The sequence below is a fragment of the Hemibagrus wyckioides genome, linkage group LG22 (genome assembly GCF_019097595.1).
Source record: "Hemibagrus wyckioides isolate EC202008001 linkage group LG22, SWU_Hwy_1.0, whole genome shotgun sequence".
Taxonomy (NCBI): domain Eukaryota; kingdom Metazoa; phylum Chordata; class Actinopteri; order Siluriformes; family Bagridae; genus Hemibagrus; species Hemibagrus wyckioides.
This window is the reverse complement of record NC_080731.1, coordinates 15,934,671-15,953,842: the sequence shown is the minus strand read 5'-3', so window position 1 is coordinate 15,953,842 and position 19,172 is coordinate 15,934,671. Positions and strand designations below refer to the sequence as shown.

The 19,172-nt window shown below is 38.7% G+C and overlaps 2 protein-coding genes across 6 annotated transcripts in view; both read right to left on the bottom strand.

Moving 5' to 3' along the window:
- kntc1 (kinetochore associated 1) overlaps nt 1-13,500 on the bottom strand; it is a 36,182-nt gene extending 22,682 nt beyond the window's left edge. The window contains exons 1-26 of one of the 2 annotated variants that reach the window (XM_058375457.1): nt 13,203-13,500; nt 12,585-12,705; nt 12,248-12,363; nt 12,023-12,101; nt 11,313-11,390; nt 11,163-11,197; nt 10,967-11,077; nt 9,975-10,068; nt 9,833-9,885; nt 9,484-9,596; nt 8,964-9,015; nt 8,549-8,653; nt 8,413-8,456; nt 7,951-8,016; nt 7,781-7,856; nt 7,275-7,400; nt 6,530-6,696; nt 6,185-6,296; nt 5,483-5,626; nt 5,134-5,190; nt 4,957-5,028; nt 4,606-4,725; nt 1,954-2,097; nt 1,581-1,676; nt 1,040-1,143; nt 810-912 (exon numbers count right to left, since the gene is read on the bottom strand). In XM_058375457.1, the coding sequence (XP_058231440.1) occupies nt 810-912; nt 1,040-1,143; nt 1,581-1,676; nt 1,954-2,097; nt 4,606-4,725; nt 4,957-5,028; nt 5,134-5,190; nt 5,483-5,626; nt 6,185-6,296; nt 6,530-6,696; nt 7,275-7,400; nt 7,781-7,856; nt 7,951-8,016; nt 8,413-8,456; nt 8,549-8,653; nt 8,964-9,015; nt 9,484-9,596; nt 9,833-9,885; nt 9,975-10,068; nt 10,967-11,077; nt 11,163-11,197; nt 11,313-11,390; nt 12,023-12,101; nt 12,248-12,363; nt 12,585-12,705; nt 13,203-13,328 (2,514 nt within the window). In that variant the 5' untranslated portion in view covers nt 13,329-13,500. The remainder of the gene's footprint in view (nt 1-809; nt 913-1,039; nt 1,144-1,580; nt 1,677-1,953; nt 2,098-4,605; nt 4,726-4,956; nt 5,029-5,133; nt 5,191-5,482; nt 5,627-6,184; nt 6,297-6,529; nt 6,697-7,274; nt 7,401-7,780; nt 7,857-7,950; nt 8,017-8,412; nt 8,457-8,548; nt 8,654-8,963; nt 9,016-9,483; nt 9,597-9,832; nt 9,886-9,974; nt 10,069-10,966; nt 11,078-11,162; nt 11,198-11,312; nt 11,391-12,022; nt 12,102-12,247; nt 12,364-12,584; nt 12,706-13,202) is intronic. The other variant, XM_058375458.1, reaches the window with a different exon arrangement.
- A 2,094-nt stretch (nt 13,501-15,594) lies between these two features.
- Nucleotides 15,595-19,172, bottom strand: part of clip1a (CAP-GLY domain containing linker protein 1a) — a 29,417-nt gene continuing 25,839 nt past the window's right edge. For 3 of the 4 annotated variants that reach the window (XM_058374783.1, XM_058374787.1, XM_058374786.1), the window contains 4 exons: nt 18,826-19,024; nt 18,515-18,570; nt 17,262-17,389; nt 15,595-16,427 (listed from right to left, as the gene is read on the bottom strand). In XM_058374783.1, coding sequence (XP_058230766.1) covers nt 16,199-16,427; nt 17,262-17,389; nt 18,515-18,570; nt 18,826-19,024 — 612 coding nt within the window. In that variant the 3' untranslated portion in view covers nt 15,595-16,198. The remainder of the gene's footprint in view (nt 16,428-17,261; nt 17,390-18,514; nt 18,571-18,825; nt 19,025-19,172) is intronic. The other variant, XM_058374784.1, reaches the window with a different exon arrangement.

Genomic DNA, 19,172 nt, shown 5'->3' with positions numbered 1-19,172 from the left:
GGCCACCTTCTTCCATTGCTCCGTGGTCCAGCATGGGCACCGTGACTGGTCTGCAGCTATGCGGCACCATACGCAACAAACTGTGATGCACTGTCTATTCTGACACCTTTCTATCAGAACCAGCATTAACTTCTTCAGCAATTTGAGTAACAGTAGCTCGTCTGTTGGATCAGATCACACGGGCCAGCCTTCACTCCCCACATGCATCAGTGAGCCTTGGCCGCCCATGACCCTGTCACCAGTTCACCACTGTTCCCTTCTTGGTCCACTTTTGATAGATTCTGACCACTGTAGACCGGGAACACCCCACAAGAGCTGCAGTTTTGGAGATGCTCTGATCCAGATGTCTAGCCATCACAATTTGGCCCTTCTCAAACTCGCTCAAATCCTTACACTTGTCCATTTTTCCTGCTTCTAACACATCAACTTTGATGACAAAATGTTCACCTGCTGCCTAATATATCCCACCCACTAACAGGTGCCATGATGAGTCTTATTCACTTTACCCGTCAGTGCTCATAATGTCATGGCTGATCGGTGTATATGTTTACTATTCTTGCAATAGGGTTTGCATACTACAAACTTACGCTATTTTTTTTAAAAATAGTTTTCTATCTGTTAGTTATTTGTTTCTTTTTATATACTAAGTGATTCTTGAATTATTGTATGGTCATGCTTGCAAGTTGAGTTGATCTGTTTGGTTTTAATTTATTTTTTCTCTGTTTAGAAAGATAAAATATTTATAAACAAATAAAAAACAAGGTGTTAACACGTGTACACACTGCATGCTGGGGGAAACGAACACTAACCATCGTCTCTCTGGAGTTTGAGAGTGTTAAGTTGCGAATTCCGTAACATCGCAGAAGTTTCTTCATCTCCATTAAACGATAGCTCTCTTTTAAAAGCTCCTGTCTGGAAATAAATGCAACAACAGTAGGTTGCACACATGAAAAATATGATTTCTTACTTAATATTTCTAATGTTTTATCTGTGTAGTCTCAGCTTCCAAATGAGTGTATTAGGATTTTGTGTTAACTACTTGGGGTGATCTTTTTCCAGATGTTGTTGAACAAACTTCTCGATTGTATCATTCCAGGGAACCACAGCCTTGTACATGATCTCAAGGACCGCATCCATCACCAGCTGAATCACACAGTATGACACAACGTGTATAATTAGTATCATTCAAGCTAATTCACAAGCACATTCATCATTTACCAATTATACCACAATTAGTACAATTATATGTACATGCTGGGGGTTATGCATAAGAGTCAGTATAAATAAATGAAGGCGTTTAAAAAAAAAAAAAAGAAAGAAAGAAAAAAGGTCATTAGAAAAAGGTTTGACAACCATATATAATTTTATCATTGTTATTTTTTTTGTCCTGAATTCATTTTTGTCCAAAAAGGCAAAAGTGTACAAGCCTAATGATAAACCACTATATAGCCTATTTTATCTTCAACTAGACTATCTTTAAAGACTGAAACATTACAGCTAGCAAGCCACTGCATTAGTTAATAAAGAATTTTTCTATTACTATAAAAGGGTTTCATTTTACCAAGTAGAGCTATGCTTACATTAGTGTCAGTCATACAGTGAACTAGAGCCACCGCTTTAGCCTCCCACTCAGTGAACAGAGACGTGATCTGAGAACTGCAGCAATCCAGCAAGTCCTGAAAGCAGCACAAACAGTATACTACTACTATATACAAACTGTTACACTCCATTATTTTCATCAAGAAAACTCTTTTGACCCTCTGAAGTTAACTAAAAGGTAGCTCCAATAGCTGAAACTAATGATCAAACAAGCAAGCTAAATGGCAAGTTAAATTCCTAGCACAGGGTTAACAAAGAGCAAAAACACAAATTAGAACAGAGTTACGACTAGCTCAAGAATTTAACAGAAGAAAGTGGAAGAAAGACTTTGTGTAGCTAAGAGAATAAAAGGACCTTAATGTAGTCTAACAGGATACGATCGACGTCCAGTCTGTGCTCCAGAGCGTAAGGTCTCACGCTGCTCTCGACCACACCTGCAATCAGCTCCGGTGCAAGAACTTTATCCAGCATCAAAAATGCCATGCTACGGGTGCTTCCCTACCACATAAACACAAGCACGGACACAAACATACACAGACTTTTTATATACACTATATTGCCAAAAGTATTCGCTCACCTGCCTTGACTCGCATATGAACTTAAGTGACATCCCATTCCTAATCCATAGGGTTCAATATGACGTCGGTCCACCCTTTGCAGCTATAACAGCTTCAACTCTTCTGGGAAGGCTGTCCACAAGGTTTAGGAGTGTGTTTATGGGAATTTTTGACCATTCTTCCAGAAGCGCATTTGTGAGGTCACACACTGATGTTGGACGAGAAGGCCTGGCTCTCAGTCTCCGCTCTAATTCATCCCAAAGGTGTTCTATCAGGTTGAGGTCAGGACTCTGTGCAGGCCAGTCAAGTTCATCCACACCAGACTCTGTCATCCATGTCTTTATGGACCTTGCTTTGTGCACTGGTGCACAGTCATGTTGGAAGAGGAAGGGGCCAGCTCCAAACTGTTCCCACAAAGTTGGGAGCATGGAATTGTCCAAAATGTCTTGGTATGCTGAAGCATTCAGAGTTCCTTTCACTGGAACTAAGGGGCCAAGCCCAGCTCCTGAAAAACAACCCCACACCATAATCCCCCCTCCACCAAACTTTACACTTGGCACAATGCAGTCAGACAAGTACCGTTCTCCTGGCAACCGCCAAACCCAGACTCGTCCATCAGATTGCCAGATGGAGAAGCGCGATTCGTCACTCCAGAGAACGCGTCTCCACTGCTCTAGAGTCCAGTGGCGGCGTGCTTTACACCACTGCATCCGACGCTTTGCATTGCACTTGGTGATGTATGGCTTGGATGCAGCTGCTCGGCCATGGAAACCCATTCCATGAAGCTCTCTGCGCACTGTTCTTGAGCTAATCTGAAGGCCACATGAAGTTTGGAGGTCTGTAGCGATTGACTCTGCAGAAAGTTGGTGACCTCTTCGCACTATGCGCCTCAGCATCCGCTGACCCCGCTCCGTCAGTTTACGTGGCCTACCACTTCGTGGCTGAGTTGCTGTCGTTCCCAAACACTTCCACATTCTTATAATACAGCTGACAGTTGACTGTGGAATATTTAGGAGCGAGGAAATTTCACGACTGGATTTGTTGCACAGGTGGCATCCTATCACAGTTCCACGCTGGAATTCACTGAGCTCCTGAGAGCGACCCATTCTTTCACAAATGTTTGTAAAAACAGTCTGCATGCCTAGGTGCTTGATTTTATACACCTGTGGCCATGGAAGTGATTGGAACACCTGATTCTGATTATTTGGATGGGTGAGTGAATACTTTTGGCAATATAGTGTATGTTCATGAATGTCAATGAATAGATATTTATGTACATGCTTTCATAATTCAGGAACTCAGTGCTGTTAATGCATTTATGTCATGGGTTGCCACTTAAATCTCTATAATTTTTGAACACAAAGAACATAAATCAATGATGGGAATTTTTACCACTCTAAAATCAATATCTATCAAGGATTTTATAGACAAATGTCCTGAATATTAATTATACATATGGAAGGCAACATGGTATAGTATGGTTCCATTTGCTAATAATATTTCCTGCACTAGTTAACATACTGTAATGTGTGCTAAGTTACTTAAAAAGAGTTTATCATGTATTAAATGATATTTGCTTAACTGATAACAAACTTCAGTTGCAATGACTGATGCCTTTTAAATCCCTGACTAATAAATTCCTGTAAATAAATGCAGCATATTCCCGATTATATAAATATGAATGCATTTATCTAAACATAAGAATATATATGAAATAAGAATAAAGGCGTTTGCTCCTTTGTTAATGTTGATGATGGTTTATTAATGTCTATGCTCATGATTTGTTCACATTAACTAATGTTATATAATGTTAGTTAAAGAAACCTTAATGTAGCACTTGATTATACTTGATGGAAGGTTCTAGGTGATCTCAGACTTTGGCTTAATGCTGGTTAACATTTCATTTATATCGTTTACACATATGAGCAGTTAAGGGTTAAGGGCCTTGCTCACATTGTTGATGGTGCTGGGTTTTGAACTCATGACCCTCTGAGAAACTACCTGAAATATCTGCATCTGGTTTAAAAACGCAGAGACATGCGCAAACTGAACACAGCCAAAATACTGTATAAAAATGAACACACTGGTGACTAGGTGTGGGTGCGTCCAGCAATGTGAAAAATCGGAGAAAAGTTTAACTTGATACAAATATAGAGCGACCAATGAGAGTGAAGACAGTAGAGCACACGCTTCTTCACCTTCATCTCATATGATACGATACATGTATACATTCCCGCCAGAATATTTCAATTTAGCAGGAAGAAAAGTGATTTGGAATGCTAGCTGCACCACCCACTGATAAATGCTATTACTATGGCATACAGTAGTAGGAATGCCTACAGGCGGCTTCGTACTACAGGGACCGGAGATGTACAGGGATAAAATCGCCGCATGAGTGAATGAGTGAGGTTTCTGAGTTGTAGTCAGTACTGATACATTGCTCACATACCATCTCGAAATCAGACAGTGAGAGACGGCAGTTGTATTTGGAGTAGAGGTCACAGAGCTGCCGAAGATTTGACACCAACGACTTGAGATGCTCCACTTCCTCCGTCTCACAGTCCTCAATCTATAAAGTACAAATTCCAACCAATCACATACACTGTGTTACAAAAAAAAATCAGCGATTTCAAAAAAGACAAAACCTTAGACTCATTACCTATTCAATTTAATTCAGTTTAATTCACATTCATTTTATTAGAAAGATGCCAGCTGGAAAAATATGGACTATCATATGCCTAATGCCAAAACACTTCTGACTCCCATCAAATTAACTCTTAAAAAAAAAAAAAAACGGCACCAGATTTGTGGACATCCAGAAGGACGGGAGGCCGAGTTCAGCGAGCATCAGTCCATTTTTTGGCCAGCCATTCTGAAAGAGGCGACATAACAATTAACAAAACAAAGAAAACAAAGAGTTAAAATAAAGAATTGAAATTCTACTTCACATGTCTGTGCTGTACGCATTAATTCATACCTTCTCTGTTAACTCCAGATCTCTTGCTCGCAGATCCAACCATTTAGCCAGGATTATCTGCACATGCACACCTCAGGTTAATGTGCACAATGCAGTTACAATGCCAGCATGCACAATAACGTTGTTATAAATAAATGTTTTAGTAATACTGGGGAGAATGCAGACAGAATAAGTAAGGACCACTAATGTGTCATACATGGTTTAATCATTGTTGCTAAAAGAAAAAAAGATCTGTAACTGATGGTTCTAGCCCTGAAAAACTTTTAGACCCAGATGCTCTATGTTGCTTTATGTTGTTTAAATGCTCTATGTTGTTTTTAACTGGCACCATTAACGCTATATCTCACACCTGTCCTTTAGGCAACACTCTCCACATGAAGGGCACCACCACACCCTTTAACCACATCCAGAGTTCCTGAGACGGGATGTCTGATGGGATGGAGTTCAACAACGCCTGCATGGATTTCTCATTAAATTCTCCCACAAACTCAGCCTGAAAAGAGCAAATGAAATCATTATCCAAGATTCACATGATCTTGACATCATTCTGTATTGCCCGTTTATGCAATTTTACTTGTATCTTATTGGCTATAAACTTAATGTTCAGAACAAAACGCAAGTCTGCTCGTCTCTTATGTAGAAACAAATACATGTCACCAAATTCCAACTGGATTTCAGAAACAAAATAAACAATTTAAAACACTTGCAAGATAATATAGTGAAAAACACTAATTAATGATAACGTCCGTCTGCTGAACAGGACAAACCAAAATGTAAAATGATTACACTGTGCCCTACTAATCTACTAAAACAATGATTTTCTTTCATGCTTTAAGGAACACAACAATTATACAAAAACTATTTTGCTAAACTTAAACAACAAACAAGGCTCATCATTACCACTGCTAGCCATTAAAATCAGAGATGCTTAAACCCATTTTGGAGAAAACATTCAGAATTTTAACCTTTACGCCTTTTTTTGTCTGAAAATGTTTAGTAGCATTCCTAGTTGACAACTGATATACATGTCTATGATTGTGTGTAGCTGTACCTCATGCCGGAGCCACAGGTACTGTGCTCTGCTGAAATTTCCCCCTCGAAGAAGGGTGAGTATCTCTTTCAGGTAATCTCTGCTGTTTAGAAACTCGATCCAGGACACACCACTAAACACATTAAAGGAGAAAACTTCACTAATACATACACTAAGGGTGAATAAATAAATCTGGGCTGAGTGAAAAGCTGTGCATTTAATTATTTAAAGCACAAGCGATGCTTTCAACAAGTATAAAGACATTAAATCTGCAATACACTGACATTAAAACTTTAAGTTGTTTTGGAATGTTTCTTGCCATTTAATCCCAGCCCATGCCTGCAAGGACTAGCTAACAAAACGTACTTAAATTTGTCAGAACCGTAGAGGTTGCAGAAGGTGGCAAGTTTGGCCAGAGCTGACTGCATGTGGGATGATGGGAAGCGATTGGCTGCATAGTTCAACATCTCCTCAGCTGTAGTGAGTGTGGGCCAGAAAGCGTTGAGACAGTACTGTACCACATACTGCTCATCCTGGTGGCAAGAACATAGGGATACATGCAGGGGGTATTACACGTCATTGTGGCTTCTGCAACTTACATCACATGAGTGTTTTACCATTTTGGCATGTGCTTCCTGGTAATATTCCCACTCGATGATTTATTCTGTAGACAATTCAGTGTTTAATACTTCTTATACTGTAAATAATTTTGAAAACTACTTTTTGCCCTAATCCTTCCTATCTCACACGCATCTGAAACAGCATTTTAAAGTCTTTAACTTTCAAGTAGAAAAAAGTAAATTACACTTAAATATTTTATCTGCTATACAACATCTCCTGTATTTGATTTTTCATGCCAAAATGTTTATGCATTATTTATATCCACCCGTTGTTTTTAAAAAAAAAAAAGTGATCATTAGACAGTCTTCTGTCTAAAGCTTTGGCAGGTTTTAGAAAGTAAAAGTATCAAAAAAGTAGGTATCAAAGTACTGACATGATTTCTCTCTCTCTCTCTCTCTCTCTCTCTCTCTCACACACACACACCTACAATATGCACACAGGTTTAATTCTCCTGCTTATGAAAGATTACTTATTCTTCTTAATATAGTACCGCGATCTTCATCAAGTTTGTTTTGGCTTCCTCAACAAGCTTCGCCCCCACTTCATGTCCTTGATCGTTGAGTGACACTAAAGCCAGTTTTTCCATCACAAAGTCCAACTTCACCTTATACACCAGCTAGAAAAAGAAGATAAAAAAAAAACAAAAACATATAAGATGCTGTTTGATAGATCAACACAAGGCTGTGTTCACAAAGACAAGTTTGCCAGTTATTACGAAAAAAAACATCATCACGTACTGCTAGTTTGTAGATGTGCTTCCTGGTGGAGACAAATTTATTTTGTTTGTTTGAAATCAACAAAAACCCGAAAAGTCGTTCATTCCTAAATGGTTGCTTCGCTCCAGACAGACTTTAAATGTCCGATGCATTGTTAGTGAATGAGATTTTGCATTTTAGTGCTCATTTCTGAGTAACACCAAAAGCTCCTTGCAAAATGTAGCCTGGATTGTATAAATACACATCAGAAGAAAGGGTTTTTTTTTTTGTTTTTTTTTACCTCAACATCAAGCTCAAAGGCTATCGCAAACTTCTCAGCTTCTTCAAACTTGTGTTTGTAGAGAAGTCTATTTAACCTGAAGGTAGGAAACATCACAAGTGGACAATGTAACTGTGGAAGAGATTTTAATAACTAGATTGATAGAAAATATATACAGTACATTATTATACCTGTTCTCTGGAAGAGCCTCTGTGAAGCATCTCAGGACCAAACCCAAGGGTGATCCCTCATCACTGCTTTATATGGATACACACACGAAAACTCACACATTTACAATCAGCAGCAAAATCTACTTTAGTTTCTCTCATTTTTCTAGACACATGACCAGACAATTCTGCACTTCAATCATAGACCTCATCCTTTGTCATGCTCTGTTCATGAGCAAGAGAAACTCGGTATAATTATTTGATTGTTTTGTGTCCATTCTCTCGGATCAGACTAATCCTAATTCAAAAACTGCACCAAGACTACTTGTACAACAGTGCTGCTTGTTATAGCGGGTGCACACTGCGTGACTCCTAACAGGGCTACTGCGTCATCATAATTACATGCTTAAATATACCTCCTCATATTCATAGGTTTGTGCAATATTGAAGAACTTTCAGACAAAAATCCAAGTATTTCCAGCTCACCTTGTTGAATTATCTGAAATGCCTTCCAGCAAATAGAGGACATCCTAATTTAATTCAGAGAATGAAGACAATTAGGGAAAAATATCTGTGACGTTTTTATTTAAACTGTATAATCTGGTTCTTGTTGGAGACTTACCATACTAATGGCATTCTGTACCAGCGAGGACACTGCCGAGACCTCAAGTGAGTAAAGAACCTCCATAGTAGGAAGGGACTGAACCAGAAGCTTCCTCAGATGAGGCTAGAACCAGTCAAGATAAAAAAAAAAAAGAAATTATTAGTAAATGTTTTAAACCAAATTAAGCTACTGAGTTATTTAATTCAAAGATATCAAAACTACTAAAATGATTAATATTACACATATTTGAGGTACATAGCTGTAAGGAACAGTATAGCTACAATTAGTGAAGTGGGTAGGGAATGACAGGAGCTCGGACATCTTTCAGACATTTTGTAGTGGGCAATACAAGAAAATCTGCAGACTATACATTCGAAACGTATTTACATAAACATAAAATAACAAACGACAGACTCGAGAATAACAAACGCACCTTGTTCTCGGCTGCAGTCAAAGTCATGATTTTCATGCTGGTGCTCTCTTGTCTGGAATTAAACAGAAATGTCATCTGCTTAAATGAGCAAAAAACAAACTAATTCAGTAAGGATTCAGGTGAACCTGAACCTGTTAACCAGGTATAACAGTACACACCCCCAAATTCTAATGGATTTACACCAATAGCAGATTTTTATTTATTTATTTTGCTAAATTTAAAACAGAACAGTCATAAAACCACACAGCTAAAAATAGCTCATCGCATCAGAGATGCAAGGAATATGACAGGACAACGGTCTACTTTAGTGCTCTCTGCTAACTCACACTCCCTAGGTTTGTAAATTTCCTAATAATTAACTGCTCCCAGAAACAACTTAAGAAGTTTCTGAATCCTTTTCTGGTCAGCCATATTGGCTTTTATTTCTTGGCTTTAAACTGAAAGTCGCTTATGTTCTTGTGTTTAAGAAAGCGAACGGGCACAGTACCATACCAAACGAATGAAAACAGCAGACACTTACGTCCCGATGGATGCCGAGTCTCCTTCTGCAATGAGCAGGAAGTCGAGGATGTGGAGATCAGGCCAGCAATACAGCATGACCAGTGAGCGAGTGTCCCACAAACTCAGCAGGTCCTGAATACAACACAGAAAGAAAATAATGCCATAACAATGCAGGGATATTTCTTTGAGGAGATTTTCAAATTGTTTCTTTCTCCGACTCGTTACTCAAATGAGAAAATGTAAATCTGAACATACTGCGACAAGGCTTTTTTCTGTTTGACCAGCATTATCCAATGAGAATTAAACTGCTGGCAATTAGTAACTGATCATCTGTCAGATGAACAGATGGAAAAAGATTTGTTTCTCACCTCTTCATTCAGCATATACATCAAATTGTCCACTACTTGGATCTTCCTTACACCTGAGGCAGAAAAACACATCCAGTAACGATATCAACTTCCAGGGCAGGTTTAATGCTTTTATATTTTGATACAAAGCTCATTCATTTACCTGGCATTAAAGTGGAGTCCAGAACATTGCCGAGCGTCAGCGTCCTCTGATCACGCTCCATGCACCATTGGGAAATGCTTGTTTCTCCATGAGCCTTTCAAAGTTGAAAAACAGAGAGAAATTAAAATCCCAGCATACCAACAACCTCAGGTTGCAGCACAAAAGATGACTTCTTGACCAAAACAACACTGTGAATCAGTCAGTGAAAACAGAGCGCATAGAAACCACACTTGGAGAGAGCATTGCATGTTGCCATGCCAGCATCTTGACATCCTGTATTAATTATAGGAACAAATTCAATATAATGAACTACTGCTAAAATTAGAAATGTTCTGTAGCAAACACAGACAAGTTATACTATACAGTACTCTTGGAAAGGCACTAGTCCAATTACATTACTGGAACAGAACTAACAGCTCTGTAAAGGAAATTATACCACCGAGCTGCTGAAATTCTCAATTCACTCGCATATTCATTTGTTCTAATATGCGGAAAGGGATAAATGTATTTAACGTTATGGAAGGAGTCTATCGGTTTTGTCTGTTCCAATAATACTGTAGTTTAAGAGGAATAAAAAAAAAAAAACAACCCAGGACCTGGATGGACAACCTGACAAGGTAACAGAATTAAAAATTTGGATTCTATGTCACAGTTGATGGTGACACAATACAAAATATACAAATGAGAGCAAACACAGCATGGATAAAATGGCACCAAAATACTGCAAGATGGGATCACAAGATCCCATCACGTCTGAAATCCAAGTTCTATAGAACGGTCATTAGACCAGTGGCCATATACAGAGCAGAGAGTTGACCGAAAACCAAGAAACATGAACAAGTACTGGAAAATGGAAATTCAGATGCTTAGGTGGTCAATTGACAAGGCTTGAGCAGGTTACAGACATACTATCACCAGGTACAGATCTTTTTTAAATGTCGAATGTCACAGTTTAAAAATAGATAAATCAGGCATGGTTTTGTAAGAATTACCCCGATCATGAGATGGACTTCACTGCCGAAGCTGGCCAGCGCTACTGAGATATTGCCCTCTTTACAGACCTCTTTAGTGGAGAAGTAGTCCATGTGAATGTTCCTTTGGATCTGCAGGGGGGAAAAATATGAGCAGTTAAACTTTCATACACATTTAAAAAATTGGTAAAAATGATATCATTCAAACAAAATGTACCTCATTTAAGGCACTAAGGTCCATGTTTTCAAGTGCTATTGACATAAAATAAAAGGGGGGGGGGTTTAAGCATACCAATAGAAATACAGAAGACTGTAACAGTGACTCTGCTGTACTGATTTGTGCAGAATAGCAGAAACTTTCACAAACCTTTCTGTGTTTTCTCCAGCGCAAGATTGGACACATGAAAGAGTCCATAGTGAACAATGACAAAAAGATGGTATAACCCTAAAAATCAGAGACAAACCAAGTGGACAAAAGACATGCAGGGAAAATCATTACACATTTATACATTGCTGTGTTAAATTCTCGATTTTAACAGGTCAGAAAATAATGATTAGTTTCCCAGAACAGCAGCTATTTCTTTCTTTTCTTTCTAGCTCTGACAGTAGCTTCAGCTGCAAGGCTAATCACAGGTTTATACTGATGCTCTTGTTCTAATGTTATTGCTTCTAGAGTAACAACGCCACATAATCTGAGCCTGAAAACACTGACTTCAATAATAATAATAAAAAAAAAAAAAACATTTATCAAAGAACGACTAAAACTAGTGACATGGTGAAGTTTTCTTTTAGGAAACATGTATTTAACATTTTGTAGAAGAAAGGAATATGTCAAGATCACATAGAATGCCCCACTATGTTTACATGTAACTGGAAATAAATAAATAAATAAATAAATAAATAAATAAATAAATAAATAATCAATCTGTTTGTCGTTGACTGACATTCTTCGATGGATAAGAGGATTTATAAGAACGTGTTAGTTTACAGAGCACGTAATTAAGAGGTCATTCTGGGTTGATTATAAAATATCCTTAAGAAGCAGCCAGCAGTGATATGTTTCGGTTCTCAAAGCACCTGGAGAGCTCTGTGCTTCATGCAGAATGAAGCTCTTGTAGGTTGATTCATGACCATTTGAGGAAGGTTGCTGCAGAGCCTGACGGAAACAAACAGTGTCATAGAACAACAGACTACTAAACAGCTATTAAACTAATTAAAAATATATTTTTACATTAACATAAATGGAGCTGAGAATGTTGAACGCTTTATTATATGGATGTTCATTTAAAAGATCGCATTTACTTTACTCAGGATGGTCTTCTTCAGTGGGATGGATATAATGTGAAGATTGCCGTTTCTCTCGCCGACGAACAAAAACTGTCCCTGAGGACACACGCTTACAGCATCCACTAACGTATCTGTAACACACACACGAGACTTTTAACCAGATTCACTTCACTAACTTTAGCAGTAATGTACTGTACATCTACTACAAACAAGACTAAAATAAGAGACATGTCATAAACAATCACAATCCCAAAACTAATGTGACTCTCAAATGAATAAACTACTATCCAGTGCCAGGTCCTTGCTTCTGAGACAGGAAATGGCGAGGCGAGATGGCTGTAGGCGTGTTTACCAAAATATAGGTGATGCAGAACAGTCTGGAAACTGGGGTCGAAGAGGACCACAGTGCTATCAGCCACAACAACGCAGCAAGTCGCATCATTGAAGGCACAGATCCTGGAGTTAGGGGGCACCTTTATTTAAGAAATAATAATAAAAATATACATGTAGTTAAGTGAATATTCTCATCAGCTGCTTAACGTGTTTACTGTATTTGTATTTTTTAAGCATTTTTTCCCCCTCTTTCTGGTTCAGTTACAATTGGAGCAATCAACGTGACGATATAATATCGATACCGTGATAAATAATCTCACAACATGCGAATTAATTTTTTTTAAAATTACAAACTTTTTTTTTTTTAAATGCCACACTATTGTATATCGTGTGCTGTAGAAATGCCCTTGAGACCCGTTAGGTATCGTTGATGTTATTTTTTCCTAATATCAGATCGCACCACCTCTCCCGGTGCAGTGAATCAATGGAAAGTGAACTTGTATGTGACGTGATGCTTTTGGTTCTCAACGTCAAAAGCCATCACCGTTATGTGTCATTTAAGGCTAAACTGCTTTAACTAGCCTACAGCCTTGTTGTTTTGTTCGGAGTGAATGTCCCAGGTGATGAAGCTCGTCACCTGCTCCGAGGTGGAGATTTTCACCGGAGTGTCCAGTTGGTACAAGGCGCTCCCCGGCTCCTGCTCCCCGCTCAGCCGCACCGTGTTCGTGTCCTCACTCAACAAAAACTCCACGTTATTCCACATGACTGAAAATCAACACCGTTTCCCAAAACTCAAAAAGAAAATGCACTAGACCCAAACGTTGCATTTATATTGACAGAAACACACTACACATGTCCGTATAATGACGGCTCTCCCCGAGCGAACTCCATAACAAGCTCACACTTGGCGCCATGTACACGCACTTCCGGTTTCCGCTTGGCGCGTTTTTGTTTTGTGCGTTTATTATTTATTATCATAATCGCGCGTTATTTATTGTTTATTTGTTTTTAAACCATTTTTTTCCTTTTCGAAGCAGTGAAGTTTTCATTGCGAATGTATTGAAAACGAGCGTTGCAGCAGACAGCAGGGTTACAAACAACTGGCGCCATCTTGTGTCTAGAATGAGGAAGTGCCGCTTTTAATGTGGTCTGGCGGATGCTGCTGGGTTTCTTGTAAAAAAAAAAACAATTAACCAGTTGTTTTAAAGCTACAAAGGTAACACTTTTTTCTTTTTTTCTGTCTAAACGGCCACATAAAGAAGTCATAAGCATACTAGCATACTTAATCTCTTAATCTCTCTATCTCTCTGTCTTTCTCTGTCGAGCTATACACCCCACTCCTGTGCTCCCAGTGCTCTGAGTTTCCAGTCTGACCACTGCCTCTACCCCTGGTCAGAGTCTCGTTGCTTGGTGGTGCTCACTGATACTGTGGATGGATCTGTGTGGACAGCCTGTGACCAGGAGACAGCAGTGGACAGAGCCACCTGGAGACTATCACACCGTCACAGATCTGCTATTTCATCTGTCAGCTTGTGACAGCAAAGAATTAGTGTCTATAATGACCTCAGAAACTACACTGACCTAATAGTTCCTCATGGGCCCTTGATTGTTATTGTAGAAAGGACATTAATCAGTTACAGTTACATTATTTACTGTCCAGTGTCACCCAAATGAGGATGAGGTTCCCTTCTGAGCCGGGTTCCTCTCAAGGTTTCTTCCTCATATCATCACAGGGATTTTTCCTTGTCACCGTCAGCGCAGGCTTCTCATTAGGGATAAAATAGTTTAATAATTTAATTTAATTTTTTTTCTTCTCCTTTCTCTATTTCTCTTCTTTTGTAAAGCTGCTTTGAGACAATGTTTATTGTAAAAGGCGCTATACAAATACAGTGAATTGAATTGAACATAAATGTCTTTTATTTATTGGGAACCTAATTACTCTCTGATTAATTCTCTTTAGTTTACCTAATAGCTCCAAGGCAAGGCTTAAACTCTACATCATGGTGTACGAGTGTCAGGGCTAAAAACATCGGCATGATAGTCAATAGTTCAGAATAGATGTTATGTGCCTGCACTTAACTTTTTGTTCCCTCTGGTTGTTTAATCATGAACAAGACATTTTTTAAAGAATGAATTGTCACCATACAAGAGTTAAAAGCATCCCCTGCCTCTTTTTGTTGGGTTCCACATGCACAATGCACATTTTTAATTTTGGAGACACTTTCAGAGTTTCAGAGTTAAGTAGAGAACATTTTCCACCAGCTCAGCTGCAAAGTGCAATCATTCAGGATGGAGACACAGATTAACACAATGTTAACACCAAGACAACAACAAAGGAACTGGTGAAGGACTTGGTAGCATCAGGAAACAATGTATGTACATCCACCATTAAGAGAGTTCTACATCACTGTGGTCTTAAAGGCTATTGCTGATACTCCAAGACAGGTATAAAAATGCTAAACTATATTTTGCTTTTTGCAGGAAGCCTTCACTTAAGCATCACCTTTGCTATTTTCTGAACACATTAACCTGTTTGGCTAAAAAGATCAGTGGAGGAAGAGCATGGAGGAAAAAGTGAGGCTTTTAAACTAAAGAACAGCATCACCAGCTATGAAGCATGATGGTGGCAGCATAATGTGGGTGTGTATTATTGAGAACAAGACTAGCACAGCAGATATTACATGGCATCATGAGGAAGGAGGTTCAAGAGACACCTCAAGACATCATCCAGAAAGTTAAAAACCTGATATTTGATCCTACTCATAGAATATTTGTGAACTGAACGGAAAAAAAAAACATCTGAGGAAACCCACAATCTTGGCCAATCACATCAGTTCTGTCAGCTTAATGAAAGCTACACCATAAAGTTGATTCAAGTGTTTAAAAAAAAAAAGAACATGTCAAACAAACGTAGATGAATGTGAACCTAAACGATCTACAGTAAAGAACTGGCTAATCTACACTCTTCCTTACTAATGTGTGCAATAGGTCTTCATAGAAGTGGTGATTAATCAGTCAAGGACAAAAACAGGATTTAAACAATATTTATTTCCTTTTGTACAGATGTATAATATTCCCAAAAAACACTAAAAAGTAACAGCATCAATATAACCTTGAAGTACATTCTGTTTACGAAACCATCTTGTTCTTCATCAAGCTGAAAATCAGGGAAGAGGATGTTGGAGTAAAGTGCATTAGCATTGTAGCGCCCTTTCCTTTCAAACACTCAGGACAACGATGCTGCGGTGATTGGAACAGGTCCGAAAATTAATGGTGACTGTAAGCTAAGATTCTCCATCACCCACATTACAAAATCAACACACAGATTTAAAAAAAAAACAAGATGAAAATCTTTCTTTTAACAGTCTCTTTAAGAATTCAATATTTTTTTCATAAATGAATACAACTTAAAGCAATTAAATACAAGATGCACAATTGGTTTCTTTTTGTTTGTTTGTTTGTCTTTTTAAACCGGAGGACTGAGTGTAAGTGGCATGGCAACTGAGTGAATGCACACATGCGCACACAGACGCACACACACACACACACACACACACACACTACAGATGGACATTTCCACACTTGTTGTGTTGTTGAAGGCGTGTGCGGTATTGCAAAAAGTGTATTGCAAGCTTAGAAGGTCTGGTCATCGTTGCACGAATCGGTCCAGTGGCCAAACACCTCACAGATGTCGCAGTACGGCCTCTCTTCACTCGCACTGCCGTGGTAGGTAGTATGAGGAGGAGAATCGGGCAGCTGCTCCTGTGTGGGACAGTCCTCAGTGTCATGGAGATCAAAACAGTCACAGATATCGCAGAAGAGCCGCGGTGGTGGTTTCTTTTTGGCTTTAGACTCGGACAAGCTGCAGAAAAAAAAATGCATGATACCTTTACTATTAAAGTTAATGACTAAATAAGACGTCCTGTAAATTTTCTAAATTAAATTTAGATTAGATTTAGGAGCACATCATCTCATGTCATCCGATTTAAAATCAAAGCCACACTAGGAAATCTCTTTAAAAACAGATTTAACAAATGTCTGTGATCATACAAGATCCCTCTGTTTCCTTAAAGTGCATGAGTGAACATTTGGGCTGCTTTCACACAATGCTCTCAGTAGTTCTAGCTAGTATTAGCTATCTAGCTTGGTATCTAGACTAGCTTTATCATCATCAGTAATAAATCTCAAATAAAGTTTGGTGCAGCTCTGGTGATTGGTTGTTTGCCTGTGCTGTAGCTTTGGAGATAGAAAACCAAGAGGAGCTGTTTGTGTAACTTGACGGCATACAGCCACAGTCATATATATATATATATATGTATATGATATAATTTGTATATAAAAATAGACAAGGTGTTCATTTTACTAAAATGTCGGAATAGTTTGAGAATATAAAATTTCCTTATAAAAGCTTTTTTTTCACAAACACCTCAGTGACTGTTTTTCTGGCTTGCCAACAAAGTTTATGACATGATTCTTATCCACAAACAACCAGTGTGGCTGCAGGTTTTCATTCCAATCAAGCATAAGCCACACCTGATTCCACCAGTTTAAAGTCTCGGGTACGGCTTCCGCTTGGTTGGAATGAAAACCTGCATGTGCTGGCAGAAAAAACATCTTTTGTGAAAGCAGAGTTAAAGCATATATACTCCGGAGTATTAGACCGGATGATGGAGGGGAGGAAGAAAATGCAGTCCACCTTTCATGGTTGTCCATCTCACTGGCTGTGTTCCCATTAAGTGCTGCCTCTGCCATCTTCTCCAGCTTCAATTTCAGGTCCACGTTCTTGCGCTGCAGTTCCGCGATGACAGAGTTCAAGAATTCAACCTGCCACATACACGTGACTAAGAATTAGTATCAGTAAATAAGAATAATATTTACAATTCATTTTTAACCACATTTCATAGCATGTTTGTTACAGCAGTTCAAAATATATCCAGTACACAGAAACACTGTATTGATCTGATGTCAGTGATGCGGAGAGAACAAAACACACATTCTGGTTTCAACATTTGCCGATCAAACGTCATGTCACTGATTTTGCTAACGAAACCAGAGAGGGTCAATAAAACAAAAAAAGTCTATGAAAATTTGCATTTTCTGTTTCTAGACTCATTGTTAGTCTCTGGACCGATGAGCTGCCTTCAGCTACATAGTTTCCATGTGTGTGATTGGATGAACCACAAACGAGGATCTGCTCCATGAGCCACAATGGTTCGTGTTTAGAAAACCAGAGTCGCTGAGCTACAACGAGGTTGTTTCCCCCATTTGCTTAATGGCTCTGCTACAGTATTTTTTCCAAGCACTTGGTTCAATCTTCTGAAATCCACATCCTGACCAAAGTGCAATAGATGAGGACCATAAGCGACATGATAAGCTTTGTCACTGTGTAACAGTGGCAATAGTAAAACAAGGTTAAAAATAAAGGGTGTAGCTGTTCAACATGGCCATGTGGGTTATATTTTCTCAGTTTTTTTTTGTATTTTAATTTTGGTGTCACACAACAACAACATTATAATAGTCATGATGCATATAATATAAAATTCAGCAATACATCTCAACATCTTCATGTCTGACATTTATCAATAGTTCTGACAGGCTACCTGGAAAGGATGTGAATCTCACTAGGGAGAAGAAGCCATTATTTCATTGCCCGCATGGTGCATCACAAAATCTGGAGTCTAAGCTTCATATAAACATCTACGTAAATGGACACAAATCTGCCTCTGCAGCTTTAACAACTAGATTTAAACTCTAAGTTAAACGCTTTCATCATCAGACTAGTGCCTTCTTGTCATTTAATGGTGTTGACAGATATATGAAACTGTTTGCACTTTTCTAAAACACATTAAATCACTGAACAAGGATGATTGTCTTCCTTTTTTTTTTGTACAACAATGTAAATCATCATCAGTGTAGAGGATCTGATAAAGCAACGCATATGTTGAGTACCTGACTCTCGGCTGTTTCCATTGCCTCTCTCATCTCATCCAGAGCAGAAGACCCTGCTGAGACAGAGATCTTTATTAACACTAGTTTCTCATCAGTGCTTTTTTTTTCTTCCAGTGATTACTTTTCCTCTCGAAGTCTGATTTTTAATCTCCAGAATAACACAAAAACGTCCTGCCAGCTGATTTGATTTAACAGTCTTTACAAAGAAAAATAAATTACATTGAAATATCTTAACTGGCAGCAACTTTCACGAGCTTTATAAAGAACAATATTATAATTCTTATCATTTTAATAACATGCTGGATGTTTACCTGTGGGGATGTCTGCAGGACTGGAGGCCTGAACTGCAGGACTGGATGCTTGAACTACAGGACTGGAAGCCTGAGCTGCTGTTAAGCTCTTCTCCAGACTGCGCACTCGCTCCTGCAGCTGAGCTTTATCACTCTCCAGAGATTTCACAGAGCTCTGGAGAGTGTTTGCAGTGGCACTCGTACTACGCAGCACTGATACCTGCTCACAAAAGGAAATATATTACATATATGAGACGATGGACGAGAAACTGAAAGCGAGACTGAGGTAATTCACCTTTATTCGTAATCTCTGTAACCCATTTCTACCAACATTTGTGAAGCTGAGTGCATATTTATATTACATATAC